This window comes from Cyprinus carpio, chromosome B24 (genome assembly GCF_018340385.1).
Source record: "Cyprinus carpio isolate SPL01 chromosome B24, ASM1834038v1, whole genome shotgun sequence".
Taxonomy (NCBI): Eukaryota; Metazoa; Chordata; class Actinopteri; order Cypriniformes; family Cyprinidae; genus Cyprinus; species Cyprinus carpio.
This window is the reverse complement of record NC_056620.1, coordinates 23,565,229-23,593,097: the sequence shown is the minus strand read 5'-3', so window position 1 is coordinate 23,593,097 and position 27,869 is coordinate 23,565,229. Positions and strand designations below refer to the sequence as shown.

The 27,869-nt window shown below is 39.3% G+C and overlaps 1 protein-coding gene across 3 annotated transcripts; it reads left to right on the top strand.

Annotated features, from left to right (window-relative positions):
• The first annotated feature begins 641 nt into the window (after nt 1-641).
• LOC109046074 (tripartite motif-containing protein 16-like) lies at nt 642-27,795 on the top strand. 3 transcript variants are annotated; one of them, XM_042751676.1, is made up of 6 exons: nt 642-1,214; nt 2,186-2,281; nt 2,361-2,594; nt 26,305-26,464; nt 26,604-26,651; nt 26,851-27,795. In XM_042751676.1, the coding sequence occupies exons 1-6, from the start codon at nt 642-644 to the stop codon at nt 27,366-27,368; spliced, it is 1,629 nt and encodes a 542-aa protein (XP_042607610.1). In that variant the 3' UTR covers nt 27,369-27,795. The 3 variants fall into 3 exon arrangements, with proteins under 3 accessions (XP_042607610.1, XP_042607611.1, XP_042607609.1); XM_042751677.1 differs by lacking the exons at nt 26,305-26,464; nt 26,604-26,651 and adding exons at nt 5,903-6,059; nt 6,200-6,247; XM_042751675.1 differs by lacking the exons at nt 26,305-26,464; nt 26,604-26,651; nt 26,851-27,795 and adding exons at nt 5,903-6,059; nt 6,200-6,247; nt 6,462-7,366.
• The last annotated feature ends 74 nt before the right edge of the window (nt 27,796-27,869 follow it).

Sequence of the window (27,869 nt, the reverse complement as noted above, 5' to 3'; positions counted from 1 at the left end):
GGTCATATGCCCAGGAGAGAAGGAGGAATTTCTAAGTCAGCTTTCAGTGACCTGGGCCATACGCCCAGGAGAGAAGGAGGATGGGTGAAAGGGTAGTTGAGCAAATAGTCTTCTTTGAGATCCCATTGTCATATGAATTCAGCTACAGTTAATTCTGGCAGCTGATCAAACAAGTTATGATTAATTATTCATATTTCCCTTCTTCTGTTCATAAAAAATCTTCATTGGGCATAAATAACACTGATAGGACTCACACAAAATATACTGTATTTGTTAAAACTTAGAAGCAATTAAAAGAATATATTTTTATTGTCATTGTCTTTTATTTTAATTGTAAGTTTTGTTTAATTTTTTATTTTTTCCTTTGACATCAATTTAAAAAATGGCATACCGCCAAAGCTGCATATGGTAGAATTTGATAGATCTATTTTTTATTTGGCATACCGCCAAATTAGCTGTTATATTTTTTTTTTTTGTTTATTTGTTTTAGCTGACCTGCTTTACAGACTCACAGACACACCCGTTTTACACACTCATTTAAACACAGAACCAGGAAACAGGAATCACATGAGTTCAGGGAAAGAGAAACTGAAGTGTAGTTGAGCTGTCGTGTGTTTGTGTCTCTGTATTCATGTAGTAAAATGGCAGAAGCCAGATTTTCTCAGGATGAGTTAATGTGTCCAGTGTGTCTGGATCTCCTGAAGGATCCAGTGAGCATCCAGTGTGGACACAGTTATTGTAAGAGATGTATTACGGGCTGCTGGGATCAAGAGGATCGGAAGAAAGTCTACAGCTGTCCTCAGTGCAGACAGACCTTCAGTCCAAGACCTGCTTTAGCTAGAAACACCATGCTGACTGAACTGGTGGAGAAACTGAAGAAGACCAAACTTACTGCTGACTGTGACGCTGGAGCTGGAGATGTGCAGTGTGACGTCTGTACTGGAAGAAAATACAAAGCCATCAAGTCCTGTCTTATGTGTCAGGAATCTTACTGTCGAACTCATTTTGACCGTCATGAGGAATTTCATTCACGTAAGCCACACAAAGTGATTGATGCCACTGGACGACTGCAGGAGATGATCTGCCAGAAACACGAGAAGCTTCTTGAGGTTTTCTGTCGCACTGACCAGAAATGTATATGTATGTTGTGTACGATGGATGGACATAAAAACCACAACACTGTATCAGCTGCAGCACAGAGGACAGAGAAACAGGTATTTAAACTCTAGCGATCAGTTAATACTCAGTGTAGTGATCCAATAGTCCATTTGTTTTCTGTGTAGAGCCACAGATTAATGATACAGAAACAGTTTCTATTTGAAGCTCTGCATCTGTGTCAGTTTCACTTTTTTAAAACTTACACTTGTAGTGTGAAACAGGCCTGAATCTTTATATTATTAATGTACAGTGGTGGTAAATGAACAATCATCCTTCCTTTTTGATATTGTTATTGGTTTTTAGTTCCACTTTTACTGGATTAATGTGTTTAGTTGACAGTTACACTTTTTTTTTATTTATTTTATTTTGTTATGTTTATTTGTTTTAATTTTTGTTGATTTATTTGTTTTGGTATGTTTAAATTAAAAAAAGAAAAACACACAACAAACAAACAAACAGAAAAATTATAAAATCGTGCAAATATCCCATCAGCCATATGCATTAGAAAATAAAAATGCCTTTAGCCTGGACTTAAAAAATATTAAGAGAAGAGACTTGTCTAATGGATAGTGGCAAGGCGTTCCAAAGCCTGGGGGCAGCAATACAGAAAGCAAGATCACCTCTGCGCTTAAGCCTCGACTTAGGGGTAAACAATAGATCCTGGTTGGAAGACCGAAGGGATCTAGTGGGTTGATACTCAGTCAATAACCGAGATAGGAAGGGGCCAACCCATTTAGAGATTTATAAACGAGGAGCAAAATTTTAAAATCCACTCTAAAACAAACAGGCAACCAATGTAGTGAAAGTAAAATAGGAGTAATGTGCTCCCTCTTTTTAACCCCACACAAGAGTCAAGCCGCAGCATTTTGAACAAGCTGCAAACGGGATAAAGCTGTCTGGCTAATCCCAAAATAAAGTGAGTTAGTCCAGTAGTCCAGCCTAGATGAAATAAAAATGTGAATTACTTTTTCAAAATCTTTAAAAGAAAAGGCTTTTTGATGATTTAATGCCAGTAGTTTTCCTGCAGAAGCAGCTGAAGGAGACACAGAAGATGTTCCAGCAGAGAATCCAGCAGAGAGAGAAAGATCTTCAGCAGCTGAGAGACACTGTGGAGTCTCATAAGGTGAGTCTGGAGAAGAAGAGAAGTTTGGCTCCGTCTCAGTTCAGACTCACTGAAGCTGAATCACTGTGTGTCCTAACAGCGCTCTGCACAGACAGCAGTGGAGGACGGTGAGAGGATCTTTACTGAGCTCATCCGCTCCATTGAGAGAAGCCGCTCTGAGCTGATACGACTGATCAGAGATCAGGAAAAGGCTGCAGTGAGTCAAGCTGAAAAACAAGTGGAGCGACTGGACCAGGAGATCAATGATCTGAGGAGGAGAGACGCTGAGCTGGAGCAGCTTTCACACACACAGGATCACATCCAGTTCCTGCAGGTAACAGAGATAATCTCGGTTACGTTTGTAACCCTCGTTTCCTGATGGAGAGAATGGAGCCGTTATGTTATGACGACATTAGGGATCTTATTTGGGAGCCCAAATCCTCCCTGATTAAGAGAAAATGCCTTTGAAGTTTGGCTAGTGACGCAAAGGTCGAAACCTTCCCAACGCCCCAGCACAAATACGCTGATCCTGGTGCCCGAAGGGACCAGAGGTGAGTACACTGATGCTGGAGATAACCATGCCACTGTTCTGGAGGGTGGTGGGATTAGAGGTGAGTAAGTTGATGTTGGAAATAGCCATGGCTTCAGTGAGTACATTGATGCTGGAAATAGCCATGCCACTGTTTGGGGAGGTGGAAGTTTCAGAGAAGGGCGCTACGGAAGCCACATCCTACCACTAGGAAGGTATCATGTGGCAACACTGATATGGACTGACCCAGGCCTGGGGAAGTACTACATAAAGAATGGGTCTCTGAGGTAGGTCCTATGGATGGAACGACTGCCAGCAGAGACTGACAGAATGATCTGTCAAAGGGAAGACACGGGTTCACAGAGAGGGAAACCTTACTGTGGAAGAATACACATATGGGATCGCCGCAGGAAATCAAGCCATATCAAGCAGTCGAGGCCGTGTCCAGAGACCAGAGGCTGCCAGTCCATTGCATGTGACGCCCCAGCCTGTACTGGAGGGCAGTCAAGGCCCTGTCCAGAGACCGGGAGACTTGAGACTTGACATGTCCGAGTGGCGTGACTTCTGCTACGGATGCCATATGCCCCAGGAGCCTCTGTAAGTGTTTCAGTGATACCACCATCCTGTCTCTGAAGGAACTCAGGCAGTTCAGCACTGACTGGGCATGCTCATTGGTGAGATGCGCCGTCATACTTACCGAGTCTAACTCCACACCGAGAAAAAAAGATTATCTGCACAAGGGAAAGCTTGCTCTTTTCCCAGCTGACCCAAAGCCCCATCTGGCTGAGGTGCCTGAGCACCAGGTCTCTGTGTTCGCACAACTGCTCTTGCGATTATGCCATGATGAGCCAGTCATCGAGATGTTGAGGATCCTGATGCATACTTCCCATAAAGGGGCAAGGGCGCCCTTCGTGACCTACGTAAAGACACGGGGGGACAAGGACAGCCCAAAGGGGAGGACCCTTTACTGCCATGCCCGACCCTCGAACTCAAACCAAAGTAACGGCTTGTGTCAAGGAAGGATCGAGACATGAAAGTAAGCATCCTTTAGGTCGACCGTTGCAAAACAATCGTGGTTGCTGGATGCATCTGATGATGCGCTTCTGCATCAACATCTTGAACGCAAGCCTGATTCAAGACTCGCAAATTCAGAATTGGTCGAAGGTCACTGCCTTTCTTGGGTATGATGAAGTAAGGGGCTGTAAAACCCCGACTCCATCTTATTGGGTATTAAGGGGTTATTGGTTCCTTAGCCCATATTAGATGGAGATCTCCTAGGATTCAGATTGTCTGAATGAGCCAGTGGAATGGGTTGGGCAGCGCAAGCCACGCTCCCAAATCTGTGCCAGTTGCACCAAAGGGACTATCGACATTGCCTTGCCCCCTTATGGGACTCAGTAATATGTGTATGATTACATGCTCATTCACTACAAATCATCTTGCACTGTTCCCCAGCCAGCTGCTTGACTTACAATGTTTCTCTTTGCACATGTATAGTATTATGTGAAGCATTCGTATAGTTTGTATTTTTTTAGTTTATGTATAGGTAAACATTTATTATATATAGTATATTTATAGTCAAACGACGTGTATTTGTTTGTGTTGGTTGGAGTTGTCATGATGGTTTTGGATTTGTGGTGGTGGTTTTACCTGGGGAATGTCCACATAACCCCTTGCTGCCCCGCCATCGAGGGTGGTGAGGATGGAGAAGGTAGACAAGCGGCTTCTGGTCAATTCGGCAGTGGCGACAACACCTGAGGGGAACTTCATTGCCGAATCTTCATCCTTGGAAGATGACAGCCTATACCTCGGTGCTGTGATCAACATCTGATCCTCCTGTGGCACGCCAAATGAAACGCTGAAACCATCGCGAGACGGCTCAGATGAATCACCGGGAAGCCACACGGAAGAGTCGCTATGGGAGGAGTGAGAGATCCACGGGGATGGACCCAGCGGAGAAGCTCTCACTGTAACCCTCAGATCACCCAAAGCACCAGCCTGCTGTCCTCTGCTCGTGGCAGAAAAACCGGGATGGGTGGTGATAGAGGGTGCCGCTCTCATTCCCGTGAGGAGAGAGAGCCACGATCACAGCGCTTCCATGGTCATACCCTCAGATTAAGTGCATGAACCATCCACAAACACATCCTCAGCATGCTGGATGCCCAGACACTGAAGACAATGATCATGATCGTCAGTAGAAGAAAGGTAACGACCACATCCAAGAGGACCTAAAAGGACACGAACCGGCCATGATCAGAAACTGCTCTTTTAGAAGAATCACCCAGGGGAATCGCTGAATTAATGGGGGCACGCCGCTGACCTTAACTCATAGTGAATGACAGAAAGGGTACTAGAAGAACAGGATCATAGTGGACTTGAGCGAGAGTGGACAGGAGACTCACAGAGAAACATTTTTATGAGCGACTTATTAAATAATAATCAGTCAGACTCTCATCTTATCATCTTCTTTTGAAAGAGACGCATCTTACAAATGACTTTCAGCTCTGGAAATCTCTTAGGAATAATTGCTCTGAGGTCTTCTGGAAGATATATTTAGCTGTCATTACATTGAAACTTTTTACCTAATTTTTCCTTCTAGTTTACTACGTCATGGAGAAATCAGTGAACTTGATGATATCAATTCTGTTTTTGCTTTATTCCCAATTTCTTTAAGAGTAATTGATGATTGCATTCAATAAAATTTTTTTAAAAGTTTAAATCTAATCTAGGCTACTGGTGAAATCGGGTATTATAGAAAATTTTGCCCCAATATGCATTATATTCAGTATCCATACAATAGTTTATTAGTAGCCTTCATTAAAGCTCTTGTTTAGAAACGTTCATTTCGTCACTGAACATGGAGATATAAACAAGACGTTTGATAGTTTGTGCAGCCGTGTCTCTTGTCGCTCGTTTCAGAAACCAACAGGTTGAAAAGATAATAGACCTGTAGATCATGAATGAATGATTGGGTGAGATTGCTTGGAAATATTAAATATTATTACCCTTACCATTGCTCAGTCTCATGTCAGAAATTTTCATTCCCTTTAAATCACTCATATAAGAGGTGTCACCGTGTGGAGCTGACAAGTTTTGATTTCTGTTTTCTGTAGAGTTTCCAGTCTCTCTCAGCACCTCCTGAATCTACAGATGATGATCTCTTCAGTTCTCTCGTCGTCTCATCTGATGGTCTGAGAGAATCTGTCTGTCAGCTGAGAGACAAACTGGAGGATTCCTGCAAAGAGGAGCTCAAGAAGATCTCAGACAGAGGTAAAGTCCTAGAGATTCATCTGCTCTCAGAAACGAGTCCATCATCATCTCATATCATGGAGAACATCATATTAGAAATGTCTTAGGATTGGATGCACGATTATGAGAATCACACTGTTCATGTCTGTTGATTTCCACAGTCACATTCACCAACATTGTTCTCTGGACCAGGAAGGACTTCCTACAATGTAAGTCAGTAAGAAAACATGCATGAAACTCACTTCATCCTTTTTTGCAGAAGATGAAAGAAGAGTTTTATAAACTAACATTGTTCTCTGGACCAGGAACAACTTCCTATCTGTACTGAGACACTGACGATACACTGAACTTGAAGAGTTCAGCTACATGAAAACATCAAACAGATTCATAATTCCTGATTCTGATGTGTTTTATCTCCATCAGATTCCCATCGGCTCATTCTGGATCTGAACACAGTGAATAAACGTCTCCGTCTTTCTGAGAACAACAGAGTGATGACTGCCACTGACACAGTCCAGTCGTATCCTGATCATCCAGAAAGATTTGATTATTTACAGCAGGTGTTGTGTAGAGAGAGTGTGTGTGGACGCTGTTACTGGGAGCTACAGTGGAGTGGATCTGTATTTGGTGTGTATATATCAGTGTCATATAAGAGCATCAGCAGGAAGGGACTGGGTAAAGAGTGTGGGTTTGGATATAATGATCAGTCCTGGAGTTTGTTCTGTACTCCCTCCAAATACTCATTCATTCACAATAACATAAAGACTGTTCTCCGTGTGAAGCCCATCAGCAGGAGAATAGGAGTGTTTGTGGATCACAGTGCAGGAACTCTGTCCTTCTACAGCGTCTCTGACACAATGAGCCTCATCCACACAGTCCAGACCACATTCACTCAGCCGCTCTATCCTGGGTTTTGTGTCGATCTAGGATCATCAGTGAAACTGTGTTGATAAATCAGGATAGATTGATGAGATTCTACCCATAATGCTTTGAGCTGCATGATAAATCAGAAACAGTGAGATGTTACAGAGTCTCTTCTTTTCTCTTCATGACATTAATACTGCAGCTGAACTTTTGTTAATGAAATTAACATGTCAGAATAACTGTGTGTAATACAGTTAATCCTCAAATAGACAGCAAGATCAATGTGTGTGAGAGTCCTGCAGAGTGACAATGTGTTTCTGTGCTTTTCTCAACCTCTGTTTGTGTGTATTGAACATAATCAATTTAGTTTTCAGTGTCACATCACCTCATGTTTATTATTATTATCAAAAAATTACCTTTCAGTTCAAACGATCACAAACAGTCAATAAATAATATTCATTTTTGATTTTTTTTTGCGGGGGGGGGCTGTGTGTGTGTGTTTTGTGTTTTTGAGGTGTGTTTTCAGGGTCTCTCTTGTGATATCACCTTACTAACAACATGCTCAGCAACACTAACATTAGCCCGAATGAAATGGATAATATAACCAGCCCGTATAATGAAATACCTCTTAAAACTAGTAGGGCTATACAACTGCCGCATTAATATGCAATTTTACATTTATGTAGGCATTTTTATCAATTTGCTATTTTTCATGACTAATAGTCCATTTCAAATATTTAGATAAACAGTCCAATATCCACTTTATGTTTAACTCAGCCTGTTCTAAACATATTAATACTCACTATCAGCACAATATTGACAAGGTATATATAAAAGATAAAAGATTTTTGGACTTACCGATTTCACTGCATTTTACCATGTTAATGCCATCGGTGGTAACTGACGAGGTCATGAGGAATTCCTGTCTTCTGAGCATTTACTCAACTCATTTCTTATTCATTGTTTAAGTATAAATAAGTTGAGCTCTTTTAACTTTGTTTGAATTTAGTTTAGACTGACTTGAAATAACTTTTACATCCCTTAAACTGATTTGTTTCATTTGTTTCAGCATTCTCTATTTATTTTTTTTATCAAACAACACCAAGATTTCTTTTTTATTATTATTATTTTTTTTTTTTTGGGTGTATGGGACTGAGATCATATTTCCAAATGTATGGAGACTGTAAAAATGATGCCAAACGTGAAAGGGTTAAGATCATGAATTTTTAAGATATAATAATTGTAGTATTTAAGTTTAAGTTGATTGGGTTTATGATAATTTTTTTTAAGGTTATAATAAATGGGGTATTTCACCCAGGAGAGAAGGAAGATGGGTGAAGGAACAGTTGAGCAAATGGTCTTCTTTGAGATCATTTCATTGGATTTGAGATGTTTTTTTTTTTTTTGTATGTTTTATGGTTTTTGTTTTTTGAGTTTTTGTGTTTTTGTTTCGTTAGGTGATTTTTGTTTTGCTCAGGTGACTTTTGTCTTGTCTGTTTGTATTATATGGTTTATTGTTTTTTTGTGTGGTTTTGCTCATTTGTCGATCCATTATTGCACAAACTTCCAGGATCTCTGCTGCGCTCCATCCCTTCACCCCTACAGCTCCATCAGGCTCCTTCTTCCTTCAGGCTCGAGCGCGGTCCTCACTCTCTTCATCATCACCACAGTCCTCTGACACTTGGCTCCTCCTCAGTTGATCATTGCCAGAACTCCACCTTGGTCTCCAGGTCCTTCGATATCACTGGGTCTCTGTCCATTGGACATCACCTAGGCCTCATCTCCCAGTGTTATCTCTATCAGTCAGGCTCAAGTTTCCACCTTGAGTCCCCCTTACGAAAAAGAAGTTTATTCAAGTGTGCTATTAGCATACTTCTTTTAAACTAAAAATAGGAAAGTATGCTTTTAGTTTACTTTTTAGTACTTCTCAGAAAGGGCTTTATGTACTCCTCAGAACTATACTTAAAATGACCATTTAAGTATACTTGACTTATACTTACAAAAAGTCTAAATATACTTGAACTTTACTTAAGTATACTTAATAAAATAAACTTGAAGTATACTACTTTTTGGTAAGGGCCTCCCTCCATCAGTTCCGCAATGGGTCACCTCCATCAATTATGTTTTGTTTTGGTTCTGTTGTCATTGTGGGGTGTTAGACCTAGTTTCTCAGTTTGTTTGATTAATCATTCATTTTACCTGTTCCATTGGTCTATTGGTTCTGCTCCTTTGTCTGGTGTTGTCTGTGTTTACTTCTGTGTTATGGTTGTGTTTTACTTAGTATTTTGTATCTAAATGTGTTTCATCGTCCTTATCTCCACAAACAAGTTGTGATAGATTAATTTTTTTGTTGTCATCTGTGTAAACAAGTTTTTTTAGATTAAAAGTAATAATGATTTTAATTTTAGTGTTTAATGTTTTTGTGTTTTTATTTTTATTTCACATTTTTTATGATTTAATTAATTAATAACTTTTTATCAACTTACAAACCTGCTGCAGTTCTTAGATTTATCCCAGTTTGGGAAAAGCTTGTGTAATGTAATATTTTATGCATTTTATAATGCTGGTTATACAAAATGGAATATATTATTATCTTTGCTTTTTTTAAATTAATATGGTACAATTTTGACTAAGAGTAATCTAAAAGTAACCAAAAAGCAGTCTGTAAATGAACATGAAATCCAAGTATACCCCAATCACTGAAGTGGATCTACACCTTTACTTCCAGCCATTGAAGACGGTGTTGCCATAGAATACTCAAGAAATTACTTTATCATTAAATTGAGCCAAATGTTACTAAATAACTATTTATTTGTTTATGTTTTGGTAGACTAATGATTTTTGCAGAATACTAAATGTGGACATTGTATTCCTATTTGTTTTATAAGAGTGTTTACGTTTCTTACCACACATGCTTTTATTTTGAAATCTGGAAAAGGAAATGCAGCGGCATTGTGTACGTTGGCGCTCTTTTTTTGTATGTGAAGCGTCATTTAACGTTACCAGAGAAGAAAGTTTGGTTTATTTTAAAGTTTGGTTTTTGTAATGCAGAGGATTTGTGTTTGCAGTATTTTTTGATTATGATACTGAAGGTTTGCTAATTAAACTGAATAAATTATGTATAGGTCAGAAATTTTATAATTGGGTTTTAGACTTTCTATTTGAGCGTACGTTTCAGGTTAAAATTGGAGAAGAAATATAAGATCCTTATATCATTCTAAATGGAACTCCGCAGGGTAGTGCAATTAGCCCAATATTGTTTAATTTAATGATTAATTATGTTTTTGATAAAATAAAAAAACAGGAATAGGATTAGCACTTTATGCAGATGATGGAGCATTGTGGAAGAGAGGACGCAATATTAAAAATGTAGTTAAAGTCATACAGGAGTCAAATAAAAAAGTGGAGGAGTGGTCCCTGCACATGGGGTTTAAAGTTTTCAGTTTCAAAAACAGATTCTCCATCTCAGAAACAAAATATATGTTGTTTGAAAATTAAGATTTGAATTTGTATTTTGATTTGTATTAAATTGTACATGTTTTTAAATACCTTGGTTTATGGTTTAAGGAAAAATTAACATGGAAAACTGCATATAGCCTAAGTAAAATTGAATCAAAAAGTACAGTAGTATGATCATAAATTGCATGCGTACGGTTGCTAGTCACAGTCACAGTTGGAGAGCTAGTCGTAGTGCATTGTTGTGTATGTATAAAGCATTGATTCATTCCTGCTTTGACTAAAGATGCATTGTATATGGGTCAGCAACCAAATCTTTACTGGAAAAAAATGAGATATCATACAATCCAGAGCATTAAGAATATGTGGTGGAGCAATTAAAACATCCCCTGTAGATGCAGTTGGGGTAGAAATTTATTGGGTGAATCTTCAACAATCAGTAAGTACTCTTCTCACTCGTAAAGTACTGGAGGATATTCGTATGATGGAGGATGTAGAGTATGGGCCAAGGAGTATGGCATGGATAATAAGATCTTCTGTCCTAATGTACCACTCGCTGATGAAAGTCCCTGAACCACTGGTGGATGTGAGCTCACTAGACAAGCCCAAAGGTGAATACATTGGAAAGGAGGTTAATGCTATTTTAAATAATACATTTTATTCAACATTTTATTCAAACAAGCTACAGATAGTCCAAAATGCAGCGGCTAGAGTCCTTACCAGGTCAAGAAAATATGATCATATCACCCCAATTTTACAGTCTCTGCACTGGCTACCTATTAAGTTCCGTATCAGTTACAAAATATTATTACTTACTTATAAGGCCCTTAATGGCTTAGCTTCCTGCGTACCTAACTAGTCTTCTACCACGCTACAACCCATCACGCTCCCTAAGGTCACAAAACGCTGGACTTTTGATAGTACCTAGGATAGCAAAGTCCACTAAAGGAGGTAGAGCTTTTTCACATTTGGCTCCCAAACTCTGGAATAGCCTTCCTGATAATGTTCGGGGTTCAGACACACTTCCTCTGTTTAAATCTAGATTAAAAAAACACCTCTTTGGCCAAGCATTAAAATAATGCATCTCATAATTTTGGACTGCAGTTATATCTGATCAAATGCGCATTATTATTCTTTAGCTTGGGTTAAACGAATTAATTTTACTTGGCTGGAACAGCAGCTACGCTAATTATGTCTCTATTTGTTTCTCTGTTTCTGCTGGATTTACATCCCGTGGTAACTAGGATTTACACAAGCTCCAGTCGGGATCCAGAACACCTGAGAAGAGATGATGCCAACCCCTCAGAGGACCTCAGATGATGCTAACCCAGAGACAACATACAGAACTACCACATTTTGCTATAAGTTTGATTGCATAATTGCTGTTAATAGTGTTCATCGTCTGTTTGTTTACGTCTTTTATTGATTTTTTCTGAACATTTCTGCCGTATGCACATAAACTGACAGTCACCACTGATAAGCTACTACTAAATATTGTAGAAACTTAATTTTCTGTAAAGTTGCTTTGCAATGATTTGTATCGTATATATTCCAAAATTTAAAGTACGAATTAGTTTGAAATTGCCGGTTGATTTATCAGTTTACACTGCATAATTAACAGCTACTGTATAATAACAGGACTACAGTGGGTTCAGACCAAATAAAGTGGTAATATGTTCAGATTCTTCTTCAGCTTTAATCAGTATACCACATGCAAGATCAGACAGAGAGGATTTATTAATGGAAGTGTATCTATCTTTATACAAATTGAAAGAGGCTGGAATAATGGTATATTTTTGTTGGGTGCCAGCACATGTTGGGGTTATCTGGTAATAAAGTAGCTGATAAACTAGATAAGATGGAGGTGGATGTTAAAGTGCCTATGGGGGAAAAGCAGGCAAAGTCGATTTTAAAGAAAAAGTTATGAATAAATGGCAAATTAGATGGGATAACAGCAGCACAGGGAGATGGTGTTATAATATTACGCAGACAGTAGGGAGGATAAATTGTCAGGGAAGAATTAGGAAAGAAGAGGTGTGGCTGTCTAGATTAAGACTATGAAAGTGTTCTTGACATCCAGTACAGTAGGTGGCGATAATGCCTCCTTGGGAGTTATTCGCCATTAAAACAAGAAGAAGAAGAAGAACTTTTGGATACATGCTGTACAGATGTATGTTTAAAAGGTTTCTCCCTAACTCTTAGCTCCTGGCTGATGAAGGGCACAAGGTACAGTTTTATGTTCATGCTGTGTAGTAAACTTTGAAGCGTTTATTTTATTGATCTCCTCTGAAGCTGTTAGGTAAAAGTTTAGCAGGTCTTTAGCATATATAGCAGGTTTTGAATATCAGTGATGAACATTTCATTTGCTAATGTTGTTATTCAGAGTGAGTGTGTGATTCATTATCACTTTTATAAACAGAACAGTGTTTTATTGCCTCGTCAGTGTTATGGTTTCTCTTGGTTTGCACTACAGATAGATTGTTTACAGCAAATCAGCTCTTTATTTGGTCATTCTATCTCTCTCTCTCTCTCTCTCTCTCTCTCTCTCTCTCTCTCTCTAATTTAATTTATTTATTTTTTTCTCTAAATTGAGATCGTCAGCTGTAACAAAATCAATTCATTAATCAATTAAGAAGTTTGTCAGTTGTTAAGAACTAACATTTGGTAGGTGCTTTATCTGCATTAAATATTGTTACTGTCAGTGTTAAAATAACTCATTTAATTAAGGCTTACTACAGTAGGCAAGGTTATTAAAAATAGCCTGTATACTAAAAATGTGATTTATTGTTACGCTATTTATTGTGCGGGACAATTAGATTGCAAATGTGTATTAATTAATTTATAGGTTTGTTATGAGCATTTATATATGATTTGCAGTGAAATGTTTATTCAGCTCTTACTGTGTTTTTTGAAGTTTAAATCCTTTATAAAGATTAGTTCCTGAGAGTAAAGTGCAACTTTTCAGCTGGGAATGCTTCAAGTCAGAATTCATTACCTAAAATGTTTAACGTATGTATATATATATATATATATATATATATATATATATATATATATATATATATATATAAATATATATATATATAGGGGGATATATATATATATATATACACACACACACATTATCTTGCAAATTCTATCTCACCAGAGTCACCAGCTGTGCTATAATATTCAATGCAATGCAAATGATGCATTTTTGCTATTCGCAATTCCGAAGCGAGATCGCGCTCGTGAGATCGAGGAGCTTCAACACGCGCAACATGAAAGCCCTGCTTAATTATGATAGAGGAGAGAACTAAACATTCAAACGTCTGCTTAGACTTTAGGCCTTTGGCTTTTTAATAATCAAACAACAAAATGCAAAGACAAAATCACTCACAGCTCTTAATCTGAATTACGTTATAGCTTTAATAAGCATTAATCTATTGATACAGACAGTGAAACTGTAATTACTTAATTTACTTGTAATTTCTGTAATTCCTTACCTGAACAGTAATGTTAGTAGACCTTTGTGGACAAATGAAAGCACTGTTTTTCATTTCATTTTAATGACAGTGAAACTGTAATTACTTAATTTACTTGTAATTTCTGTAATTCCTTACCTTGTCAGTTTGTTTTTCTTTGTTTCTTTGTTCATGTTGTTACAGTATTTTATCTTATGTACAGTATAAAACACTAAAAATGCCTGCACACTGGTGCATTTACAAATTGATGTTTTAAATTCATTTCATTAAATATTTATCTAACATTTCAGAATATAAATCAATGTTAATTATATATATATACAGTACAGACCAAAAGTTTGGAAACATTACTATTTTTAATGTTTTTGAAAGAAGTTTCTTCTGCTCATCAAGCCTGCATTTATTTGATCAAAAATACAGAAAAAAAAATGTAATATTGTGATATATTATTACAATTTAAAATAATTGTTTTTTAAATTTATTATACTTTAAATTATCATTTATTTCTGTGATGCAAAGCTGAATTTTTAGGATCATTATCACATGATCCTTTAGAAATCATTCTGATATGATGATTCATTATCAAAGTTGGAAAACAGTTCTGCTGCTTAATATTTTTTCAGAACATGTGATACTTTTTTAGGATACTTATAAAAAATAAATATTTTGTAATAACAACAATATACACTACTGGTCAGTAATTTGGGGTCAGTAATTTTTTTTTCTTTCTTTTTTTTAAATAAAATCAATACTTTTATTCAGCAAGGATGTGTTAAATTGATAAAAAGTGATAGTAAAGAAAATATATTATTAGAATATATATTATTAGAATTTTTTTTTTTTTTTAATAAATGCAGTTCTTTTTAACCTTTTATTCATCAAATATATTAGACAGCAGAACTGTTTCCAACACTCATAATAAATCAGAATATTAGAATGATTTCTAAATGATCATGTGATAGACTGGATGTTACATGTGACACTGAAGGCTGGAGTAATGATGCTGAAAATTCAGCTTTGCATCACAGGAATAAATAATTTTTTTAAAGTATATTCAAATAGAAAAAAAAAAAAAAGTACACATAAGAATACCGTTAAAGTTCCGAATTGATAAGCAGTATCGGTAACTGTGCGTTCACACCAGACGCGACTTGCACGAATAAATCATGCTATTCGCGCGTAGTTGGACGCTTGAACATTTTGAGTTTATTTGCTTCATTCGGGTGTGAAATTTGCTTCAAAACAGACGCGAATTCGCATCATAGGAGGGGCTTCTGCCAAATGAGTTCACGCAGCATTACAAACGTTTCAACCACCATTTATTCAGATAATTTTCAAAATAGTACTGTTATCGTGTCATGAAATGTAGTTTTAAAAGTATTTCAGGTGAGAATGTAGTTGTTTTAAACTCAAATATGCGGTTTATTTATAAAGACAGCGCCTATTTAAAAATGTGTTTCGCCAATTTCGGAGACGATCAGCGGGAGCTCAGAGCTCATGTTACCAACCAGAGCACTCTTTAACTCGGCTAGTTCTTCTGACATTTGCCGCTGGCTCTGATGTCTCTTTAGTGGTTAAACATAAAATATAATTCGTTTTGGGTAAATCTAACAGGTAATCTTTGGACTTTATTCAATTAATCTATTAATATGTTAAAATTTAAATAAAAAAGAGGCAATACTGTTTGATATAATATTTTGTTTCATAGTAATGCAGTCTAATGTATGTCTACACATTTCCCTGAACTAACAGGGAATTTAATATGTTTAAATGAAAACTAAAGGAGGCAGTGGTGTTTTTTGTTCAAGTTTAGATTGTTCTAGTTTTCCAATGATAAATGGAGCCACTGTTTCTATAAAAGTACGAAGATGTATCGTACAGCTCCAGGTATCCACATACAGCGACGATGATTTTGTTCTCCATTGTTGTTTCGGATTTCTGCCTGCTTGCTACGTCATAATCATGTCACTACTAGAGCAAGCTCCTGATTGGTTAACGCGGTTCGAATTTTCAGTCACTACTAGAGCACGCTCCTAATTGGTTAACGCGGTGCGAATTTTCAAGCGAATCACGCGTTATGGTTGTGAATGTCAAGACGCTCGCATTGACTTAACATGTAAATCACTCGCGCTTAACGCTTCATTCGTGTCTGGTGTGAACACACCATAAGAGTAGTAATACCGTTAAAACCCTTAATTAGGATGCATGTTTTTTGCAGTTTTTGGATTGCTTCATTTTTTGCCCATTTTTCACAAGTTGATATAATTCTTTAGGGTCTTAATGAAAAGTCTATAACATACTTCGGTTAACATTTCTCAATGCTAGTGTAAAACAATACCCTTTCTACCCTGTCAAAAACAGCTCTGTTCACAGTGATTCATTTTGTTGCATGTCCCTTTAAATGCTAATGAGCTCTGTTCACCCCGCCCCTCTCTTCCGTGTGGTGACGAACCGTTCTGTGAGAGACTGTAAACTTTAGCTGCATTTGTCACAGAACTTGCTAATTATCACATTATTAGGAAAGGTGATTTTGCAAAAAAAAAATGCTGCTTCTGTAGGTGAAGCTGGATTAGGAATGATTCGCGCGAACATACATGCATTTAGGTGGAGCGGGGGGTGCATTCCCTAAAAAAACTAAAGTAATTCGCTGCGTCTTCACCGTTCAGATGTCTGGAGTAAATGACGATTGCTATGTTTATTATTACATCTAGAGATGCACCGATCGATCGGCCAGGGATCGGAATCGGTCCATTTTCCTCATGATCGGCCCGGATCGGTGGCCAGCCGATCAGTCTCACTTCTTTACGATTTCGAGCCGATCTATCGATCGGCCAGGGATCGGAATCGGTCCATTTTCCTCTTGATCGGCTTCTCGCTCTTTTCTTCTCTCCGAAAAACCCTTTCTCTCTCAGTCTCATTCACACCGGTTAAATAGTGCTTGTACTGCGCATTATTTTAGTCATTCCCGCAGGTTTCGCGCTTACACCAAAAGTGCGCACACCACCACTGATCTATATTAGTGGAGCGCACAAGCCGAGCTCAGTCTCAAACCGCTTGTGAGCCACAAATACAAAAATGAGTGGCACTGCGCTAAAACGTTCAAATACGTTTTATGTAAAAATGCCCGTCTTGATGAGTATCCAGTTAACCACAGTCCGTTTTGGAACGTTAAATAGTTGAGAAAGAGAACGCATGTTGGGTCCGTGGATATACTCTTAAAGGGACCGCTGTCCAATTTTCCTACTGCTATCTGTCATGTTAATCAAAGAACAAAAGACAAAAAAAATCACGTTCAGCTCTTGACTGCATACATTTTATAACTTTAATTGTAAGCATTAATATATATTTAATTTTTACAATGAAGACTACATAAATTAAATTTGATAAAAATTTACATTTGATTACTTAAATTTCTGTAGTATTTCTTACCTGAATAAAAAATTCCTTAACCTGGAATAACTTGGTTTTATTTATTTGTGCTGTTGCCATTTTTTTTTTTTTCTTATTTTATTACTGACTTTAATAAAAAATTCCTTATTTTTGATTGATTTTTTTATTTATTAATTTTTTTAATGAAAATAAAACTTTGCATTGAAGAAAAGTAGATTTTTGTTTGTATATGCTGTCAATTATAGCTCTTAGAAAAAAAAATGGAATCGGCAAAAATCGGTATCGGCAGATCACACTAACAAGAAATCGGAATCAGGCAAAAAAACTGCAATCGGTGCGTCTCTAATTAAATCAACAAAAAGCACCTCAATTGCTTCGAAGACATTGTTCTAAACCTGCTCCGGAGTCTAAACAATGGCGGACGGTTAACAGCTCATTCAGGGCGGGTCTGTGATAATCAATCAAGAATCGTGGGAGGGGCCTGGGTATGTGAGACATCAGTCACACATCCAAGATTCTGAGAACGGCTTGATTTGAGAAAGGGGATATTATTTATAGGGATTAAAAAAATAAAACACTGGGTGGATTTGTATCATTCTAGTTTGGTTGTGTATGTAACATGGTAAAAAAGAAAAGAAAAAAGAAACTAAGTGTAAATGGTGTCAAAATGCTTGTTTTGGTTATAAAAATGTTATATATATATATATATATATATATATATATATATATATATATATATATATATATTAATTAATTATTATTTTTTTTTGTTTGTTTTTTTGTATAATGCATCTTGAAAAAAGGGGAGACTCCTACAGGCAAGAATGGTGTATATTGTATAATGTGTGAAGTCAGCCATCTCAGTTCACTCGAGGTGTTGAGAAGAACGGTAGGTGAAAATGTCTCTGGTCAATCGGTAAAAAAAAATGTTGGGAGATATTGTTTTATTTGTGTCTAAAGTAAATTGTATTTGTCTAGAAATGTGTTTAAGATAACTTTGCGCTGTATTATTGTTATAAAAGAAGGGTAAAACGGTGTGTAGCAGAGTTTTATGTGTCTTACAGGTGGTTGTGCACAACACGTGCTAATGGCTTCTGCTCTGTTTTTTCATTTTGTTTGATTTATACAGTTTCGTGACCAGATTAGCAGTATTTTTTTGTCTGTTTGGTGCTTTCCATGTCTTTTTCACGTATGAAGTATTACTTTTTCCATGCAATTTTGTGTTCTCTGTGTATAAAAAAAAAGGAGTCATATTCATATGTTTAGTGATTAAGTATTCAGTTCACTCGAGCTGTTGAGAAGGATGTTTTGTGACCGGATTAGCAGTATTTATTGTCTGCTTGGTGCTTTCCATGTCTTCCAGATTTTTTTCCAGTTTACAGTAAACACTAACATGAATGTGCGCAACAAAACTGCTTTGGCGTGGTCTTTGTTGAGAGAATAAAATGCACAAACCAACGGGGGTTGCATGTACACATGCTGCCAAGGAACATTTCAGTTCAAACAACATGTAAACATGAGTTTTGCATCCGATGACCCCTTCAAGGCTTCTCTGTAACTTACTCTTTGAGTGTTTGTCTGAGACAAATCTGATCTAGTAGACATGTCATGATTTACAGACTCGCAGACATGCACCTGTTTTACACACGTGACTTAAACACAGAACCAGGAAAGTGAAAGTGAAGTAGAGTTGTTGTGTGTTTGTGATGACTGCAGGATCTGAGATGGATGACCATGAAAACCATGACACTGTATCAGCTGCAGCACACAGGACAGAGAAACAGGTATTTAACACTAGTGATCAAGTAAATACTCAGTGTAATGATCCAATAGTCTGTTTTCTGTATAGAGTAGCAGCTTAATTACACACAACACGGAAACCCTGTCAGTGTGTCAGTTTCACTATTAAATTTATGCTTGTGTGAAACAGGGATTACTATTTATATTATTCATATACAATGGTGGTAAATGATCAGTCATCCCTTCTAGAGTTTGTACTTTTGTAATTTTCACAGTTGTAGTGTGAATAGTGTGTTAATATTTTTGTTTGTTGATTTAGTGCCAGTAGTTTTCTGTGAGATTCACTTTCATCTGTTTGTCCTGCAGAAGCAGCTGAAGGAGACGCAGAATACGTTCCAGCAGAGAATCCAGCAGAGAGAGAAAGATCTTCAGCAGCTGAGAGAGTCTGTGGAGTCTCATAAGGTGAGTCTGGAGAAGAATAGAAGTTTGTCTCCGTCTCAGTTCAGACTCACTGAAGCTGGATCACTGTGTGTCCTAACAGCGCTCTGCACAGACAGCAGTGGAGGACAGTGAGAGGATCTTTATTGAGCTCATCCACTCCATTGAGAGAAGCCGCTCTGAGCTGATACGACTGATCAGAGATCAGGAAAAGGCTGCAGTGAGTCGAGCTGAAGAACAACTGGAGCGACTGGAGCAGGAGATCAATGATCTGAGGAGGAGAGACGCTGAGCTGGAGCAGCTTTCACACACACAGGATCACATCCAGTTCCTGCAGGTAACACAGATCTACAAGAACAGGGTCAGAGTGGAGTTGAGCCAAATCCTGCTGTAATAATATCAATGTTAACAGCAAAAGTAATAATAACAATACTAATAAAAAGGAAAGAAAAAAGTATACCATGAAATTGCAAAAGAGAAAAAAACTGACATATTTAGAATTATTTACATACATAAGATATAGAGGAAAGGCAACATGATCAAACAATAACCTCATGTGAGCACTGCTGTTTTGTTTTTAACCATTGTTTAAGTCCTCTACTAAAATCATTGCCATCGATCTATATTTTTTGAAAATTAGCAGGTAAAACATGTCAGAGTTTTGGACCCTTTGCAGAGAAAGCAGACTGACCAAAAGATGTCTTATGCTTTGGGACAAGACAGTCACCACTAATAGTGGCTTGTGTGTTAGCCCATGAGAGGTTTGATACCTACTAACTAATTCAGAATACAGCAGTGACACTTGATTCTTCAAACATTTAAAAAACTGTTTTAGATAATTAAAATCAATAAAAACCGTCAAAGCTAAGAAGGTTATGCTTTCGTAAAACATCACAATGATGCCATCGCATGGGTTTCTGGTTCATAACTTCTATTGCCTGTTTGTATATTGAAATAGTACGCTTTAATTTAGTTGGAGAAGCTTGTGACCGTGATGCAATGCAATATGAAAAATGTGAGAATTTGTGGATGTTTGTTTTTGTTGTTTGAAATAGGTTTGGTTTGACCTTCTTGCAGATGTACTTAACCTGACTATCAAAGTTTAAATTCTTATCCAGAATGATGCCAAGATACTTGACTTCATGCCATGCTTCAATTACTTTAATCTTTGGGCCAAACGGGGCAAATTAGCATGAGCATGCAATTCCAAAACAGATCCGATAGGAGAGGAAATTTCTCAGAGTTATTTAGTAACAATGCGCAAATTAAAGAACACAGACGCAACATCTAATTTACATATCGACCAACACAAAATACCAAGCACACCACAAATTAGCATAGTCGCAAATAAAAAAATAAAGAAGCCACAGTACGTTGAGAAGAACCGAAGGTTTGCTAGAAGTTTTGATAGACCTGGTATTGCATGACTCTTAGTTGAGGGTTCTGAAAGATTATTGGTTTTTAATTAACTTTAGTCAAATGTATTTGCAATCAACTGTAGCCAGCTGTCCTTATGTTTACAAAAGTGTGAACCAAATGGCCCAAATAATTAGCCTCTTAGGTCAACATCAGATCAATGAATGGGCTGTCCATGGGAGAGGTCCTATCAGGACATCATAAGGTTACACTATCATTGGCTCTCCATGGGGTGTTATTGTATTGTTTGTAGCACATTTGTTACCAGGTATAAAGGTCTGCTGGGGTGGGGTGGGAGAGAAGTGTTATTTGACAGACCTGACCATCCTTGGAGAGCCCGTCGGCATTACCATGGGCAGTTCCAGCCTGATGTTAAAGCTTGTAGTGAAAGTCCTGGAGGGCCAGGAACCATATGGTGATGCAGGCATTGGTGTCTTTGGCCCGTGCCATCCACTGGAGCAGAGCGTGGTCTGTGACGAGAGTGACGGTCCAGCCCAACAGGTAATATTTTAGCTCCAGGACGGCCCATTTGATGGCAAGCGCTTACTTTTCTACGGCTGTATACTGGGTCTCTGCCGGGGTGAGCTTCCGACTGATGTACACGAGTGGGTACTCTTCTCCTCCTTTCTTCTGGGAGAACACTGCACTCAGGCCGGTGTCGGAAGCGTGCGTCTGAAGGATGCACGGGCAGCCTGGGCATGGAGGACGGGTGAGGGCGAGAGTGCCCCCTTGAGGATCTGGAGTGCTGCTTCAGCCTCTGCAGTCCATTTCAGCTTCTTGGGCTGCCCCTTCTTGGTCAGATCTGTCAATGGGCTGGCTATTGAGGAGAAACTAGGTATAAAGCAGCGATAGTAGCCCACTAACCCCAAAAAGGCATGCACCTGGGTTTTGTTAGCGGGCCGAGCTGCTTGCTGAACCGCTTCTATCTTCCTGCTTTGAGGCTGGATCAGTCCCCTGCCGACTTGGTGACTCATGTATTTTGCCTCTGCGAACCCGAGGTGGCACTTCTTTGGGTTTGAGGTGAGTCCAACCCACCGTTATTCCATAAACACTCTTCACAACCGATTGAGATGTTCCTCCCAGCTCTCTGAGTGGATGACCACATCATCCAGATACGCTGCAGCGTAAGTCTGGTGCGGATGCAGTAGAATCTCCATCATTCTCTGGAACATGGTGGGGGCCCATGAAGGCTGAAGGAAAGAACCCGGTAATGCCAGTGGCCACCAGGCATACTGAAGGCAGTCTTTTCCTTTAAGTCGGTGGTGAGAGACACTTGCCAATATCCCTCGGTCAGATCTAGCATGGTGATTTAACGGGCCCTGCCTAATCATTCCAGGAGCTCATCCACTCTGGGCATGGGGTACCTGCCGAAGCTTGAGATCTCGTTCAGCCGCCGGAAGTCATTGCAATATCGGAGAGTGCCATCTTTTTTTGGGACAATTACGACTGGACTGGAACAGGGGCTGTGGGATGGCTCGATGACTCCCAGCTGGTGCATCCGGGCTACTTCTTCCTCAATAGCCTGCTGGTGAGCCTCAGGGTTTTGATAGGGCCGCTGCCAAATGATTTCGCCAGGAGGCATGCAAATCTCATGGTGGATGATCCGGGTTTGCCCGGGTAGCTCATTGAATACATCTTTGAACTGACTGATCAGGTTGGTTAACTCTAACTTCATCGGGGAGAGCTGTTCCTCTACCGCTACCACTGGGATCTCAGTTGCTCCTCCCTCCGGCATCCCACCTGGTGAAGGTCTGTGGATACAGTTGGTGTTTAGGTCCACTTTCTCTATAATGGTATGGGGTCCCTGCGCAAAAGAACCAACACTCGATCTCCTGGCTGAAATTCCGGCAGTTGGGCTAGCCAGTCATATAGCCGCTTTTGGGTGCGCTGGGACTCAACCATCTCTTTATCTTTTCGTTGATTTTTCTTTGCCTTTGGTGGATTTTCATTTAGTGTTTTTTGGCGGCTCTCTCGGCACATCCAGCAGTCTGCAGGGCTGTCGGCTGAACCACAATTCAAAAGGCGTGAAACCCGTGGATGCCTTAGGGCAGTGGTCTCCAACCCTGCTCCTGGAGAGCTACCATCCTACAGATTTCAGCTCCAACCCCAATCAAACACACCTGAAGCAGCTAATCAAGGTGTTCAGGGCTATTTGATAATTACAGATAGGTGTGTTGGAGCAGTGTTGGAACTGAAGTCTGCAGGACAGTAGCTCTCCAGGAGCAGGGTTGGAGATCCCTGCCTTAGGGACTTCTCGGATACCGAATAACACATACGAAAGCATGAGGTCCCAGTCACGCCCATCCTCTGCCACCACCCGCCGCAACATCTGCTTCAGTGTCTGGTTGAACGACCAACCCATCCGTTTGAGGGTGGTACACTGATGTGCGGAGCTCTTTTACCTTAAGGAGGTGGCAGAGGTCCACCATGAAGTGAGACATCGTCGCTTTTCCGCTGAGCCGAGGTCGCACCACCCTGGGCTGGATTAAAGTAATCGAGCTGCCCGAGTCTAGGACAGCTCATACCGTTTCACCGGTCAAGTGGACGATTTGCTCGGGGGCACCTTGTGGGATGGTTGAGTGTACGATGCAACCAGCTTTCCAGGCACAGGCTTCGGTTGTTTGAGTTTTGGGTTGGTTGAGTTTACGATGCAACCAGCTTGCAGGGGCCTCCGGTCTGCTTACTGGCCTTGAGATGCCGCTGATCTCTTTCTTGCATCCGGGGCAAAGGATGCCTCTGCCAGCTCCACTGCTTCCAACAGTTCTGCCAAGCTGGAGGGATTGCACATGTTCACGAGGCTTTGATTGTGATGCGTCAGCGTCCAAAGCAGATGGTCAATCACCACCCTCTCAGCGACATGTGCGGCAGATAGGCCATTGTGTAAAAGCCAGAGGCAGGTCAGACGAGAAATTTGTGCTCTGACGGGGAGGTGCTTATCATAGGCCCACTGCTGGAAGTGCTGAGCTGCACACACTGACACACTGGGGCGGCTGAAGGGAGTAATATGTTGCTGGGCATCTCCCGTCAGGAATGGAGCGAGTACCTGTGCCCATCACTCTTTCTCCCATGCTTCTCTGGTCACGATGACTTCAAAGGTATGAAAATACGCTTCACCATCATCCTGGTCACTGAGTTTGGTAAGATAATGATGGGCTTGCATTCGTGGCTCAGGTAGTGGGATTTGCTGGGCTGCGGCACCGCGCAGCTGTTCTACCACCTGCTCGGTCCTTTCTTGCCAGGCAGCCAACTCCTCTGAGAATTGCTGCTGATGGGCTGTTATTTCTGTGAGCTAGTGAATAATATCCTCCATTTTCAGTCCCGGTAGCGCACTGAGTGGAGAGAGAGAGCGGGGACACAAACACTAAATGTTAGTCCAGATCACTCTTTTCTTGCCCGCATTCCCCACCAATGTAGCATGGAGAGTGATCACACTGACAACAGAAGTGCAATAAATTCCCCGGTGGGAGGTTTATTAAACAGAAAGAGCAGGTGCTGTGAGATGGTGTGCTGGCGTGCTATGGTGCAGTAGATCCTGGTTGTGCAGCAAAGTGTCCGTGTGAGTGGGGTGACGTGCTGATCATCAGAAGCTTGAATCTGCACGAGAGCCAGAACACAGCGTTAGTCTTGCTCTGGAGTCGAAGCTCATCTCCTTCTTCTTTTCCTCTGCTTAATAGCTGTGCTGGTGATGGGATTCAGGTGTCAGTGATCAACACGCACTCCACGGTGATTGCTGTGCGAGCGCTGTTTCCAAGACGACGCTGATACCTCATTGGCCGGCTCGCCGCAGTGTGAAAAATAATGTGAAAAATAGTTTGACATGTTTTTTTTGGGCGCTAAATAATGGCGCAAATGCCAGTAACTTGACAAGCGCAAACATAAGTAAAACGCATTACGTGATTCATTTAAATACTCTCCCCTCCAATAACTTTTGTGTCTGAAAGGGAAACTCCTAAAAATGCATATTCAGTAAGGGCAGGCACGAAAATAACTGTCCATGCCTTTATTTTATTTTAATTTTTTAGCAATAATACTTTAGTAAAACCTGACAGTACAATTTTAATGCAAAAAGATGGTTTGGGTTGGCGCAAGCTGTTCGTAGAACTGGCCCTTAATCTGCACCTCAAATACATCCCTTGCAGGTCTATTTTGTATGAAGAAGCACATGGAAACTGTTTTCTTAACATTAAAAGTTGAATGAGACGACTCGAGCCATTTAGAAATATTCTGTAATGCCTGTGTCAGGTGCTCACCTGGAAAGCTAGTTGTTTTAATGGACACATGGACGACAATGTCTAACTCCATTTTGAGTTTAACTCCTGACACTTCTGGTGTAAGCCAAATAACTCTTCGATCTGTCTCATTATTATTGTACAGTTCTAAACATGAAAGATCAGCATACTCTCTCGATGTGCCCTTTTTTCTGGCATCTTCTGCACTCTTTATCCTTGAACCAGCAGTCATTCATATCATGAGACATTTTCCCACAGCGATAGCATTTCTGTTTTCTTTCTGATTTCAGTGAAAGTTTATTTGTTGCACATTCCACTGATTTTTGTTGCAATTCCAATGCCTCTTTAGCTGCAGTCTCCATGGATATTGCTATGTTCAGTGCAGGATCAAGTGTCAGGTCTTTTTCTGTATTTTTTTTGTGTGCTTTCTTTGTGCATTCCACACACAAGGCTGTCTCTTGATGCATCTGCCAGTCCAGCTCTGAATTGACAATGTTCTGACAATCGGCGTAGCTCAGCTATTTATTCGGCAATGCTTTCTCCATTTGCTTGATTACATTTATGGAATCTGAATGTTCCCGCGATAATTAGGGGTTTATGGGTTCAAATGTTCATTTTAAAATGTCCACTATTTGCTGGGATGTTTTATCCACTGGCTTTTCAGGGTTTAACAAACTATGGAGAAGTCTTTTCTCCCATCATGCTGTTAACTCTGATTGATGACCAATACATCACTATTAGAGGGCAGGCTTATCACAAAACTATGATATCCAATAGTACATACATTACAAGGACCCAAAACATGAGGCTGAGTATTAGCCATCAGTACTACGTGGATTTCATACAAAAATACAAGCTGCTGCAAAAAAATTTAGCGTTTGTTTGCTTTTATAATAAATTCTTAATTTAACAGAACCAAACAGAACCTGACTGTGTCTTAAGGGTCCTTGTGAAGTTTCATTGTCACTATTGCACTAAAGTTATAAATAATGGTCAAACTTGATGTGCTTGAGCTTTTAGATGGATATTTATTGTTTTGGCAGATGTTTTATCTAAACTATGTCCTAGAAAGTTCACATAGTGTAAGTTGCAAATATAAGAATCTGTAGCTTTAATGTGATATAATAATTGTACGAGAAGAATGAAGCTGTTGTGAAAGTGCTGGACTGAGGTGATGTTCTAAAGATATGTCAACAAAAGCTGCACAAAGCTGATGTTTATGCAGGTTATTGTATGGAGCTGATGAGTTTTGATTTCTGTTTTCTGTAGAGTTTCCAGTCTCTCTCAGCACCTCCTGAATCTACAGACGTAAATGATGATCTCTTCAGTTCTCTCTACTCTTTTAATGTCCTGAAAAAATCTGTCCGTCAGCTGAGAGACAAACTGGAAGATTTCTGCAAAGAGGAGCTCAAGGAGATCTCAGACCAAGGTAAAGTCCTGGAGATTCATCTGCTCTCAGAAACCAGTCCATCATCATCTCATATCATGGAGAATATCATATTAGAATTGTTTTAGGGAAGATGCAGCATCATGAGAATCACACTGTTCATGTCTCTTGATGTCCACAGTTATAATCACCAACATTGATCTCTGGACCAGGAACGACTTTCTACAATGTAAGTCAGTAAGAAAACATGCAGAAAACTCACTGAGTGAGTGAAGATAAAAGAAGAGTTTTATAATTGATGATTTGCACAGGATATCTGTTCATCTGTACTGAGACACTGATGATACACTGAACATGAAGAGTTCAGCTACGTGAAAAGATCAAACAGATTCATAATTCCTGATTCTGATGTGTTTTATCTCCATCAGATTCCCATCAGCTCACTTTGGATCTGAACACAGTGAATAAACACGTCCATCTGTCTGAGAACAACAGAGTGATTACTTACACTAAAATAGTCCAGTCTTATCCTGATCATCCAGACAGATTTGAGTGTTTTCCTCAGGTGTTGTGTAGAGAGAGTGTGTGTGGACGCTATTACTGGGAAATTGAGTGGAGTGGAGATGTGCGTATATCAGTGTCATATAAGAGCATCAGCAGGAAGGAATGTAGTTATAAGTGTCAGCTTGGATTGAATAGACAGTCCTGGAGTTTGTCCTGCTCTTCCTACAGTTGCACATTCATGCACCATAACAAGAAGTCTTATCTCCCTGTAAAACCCATCAGCAGCAGAATAGGAGTGTTTGTGGATGACCGTGAAGGAATTCTGTCCTTCTACAGTGTCTCTGACACAATGAGCCTCATCTACACAGCCGAGACTGGATCCACTGAGCCGCTCTATCCTGGGTTTTGGGTTGGTTATCGATCATCTGTGAAATTGTGTTGATCAATTTGAGAGATCAACACAATGATGAGAGATTCTACCCATAGAGCTGCATGATCAATCCATAAAAATGACATGTTATAGAATCTCTTCTATTATCTTCTTTACATTAATACTGCATTCTTTCACTGAAATAACATGTCTGAATAAATGTGTGTAATGAATTCTCATATAGACCGTAAGATCAGTGTGTCCTGCTGAGTGACCTTGTGTTTCTGTGCTGTTCTCAACCTCTGTTTTTGTTGTTGAAATCAGTCATTTAGAATTTAATGTAGTGTCACATCAATCTTTTTCATTAAATCTATCAAAATTACCTTTCAATTCAAATGATCAGTCAATAAATCATTTTCATTATTCACCTTATGTAGTCTCAAGAGCCACTGTTTTTATTATCATGCATTTAATTATTAAACACAAATTTATTTCTCAACTGTGGGATTATTTTTTGTGTGTGTGTGTTCAGTTGTTGTCTGTATGCTGGTTTGCAGCAAAAAGAAAAATAAC

Excerpts from the sequence above, each read along its gene's own strand:
- LOC109046074 (XM_042751675.1), top strand. The coding sequence starts at position 642 with ATGGCAGAAGCCAGATTTTCTCAGGATGAGTTAATGTGTCCAGTGTGT. Across the intron at positions 2,595-5,902 it reads ATCACATCCAGTTCCTGCAG|AGTTTCCAGTCTCTCTCAGC; the intron begins GTAACAGAGATA and ends TGTTTTCTGTAG. Across the intron at positions 6,060-6,199 it reads CAAGAAGATCTCAGACAGAG|TCACATTCACCAACATTGTT; the intron begins GTAAAGTCCTAG and ends TGATTTCCACAG.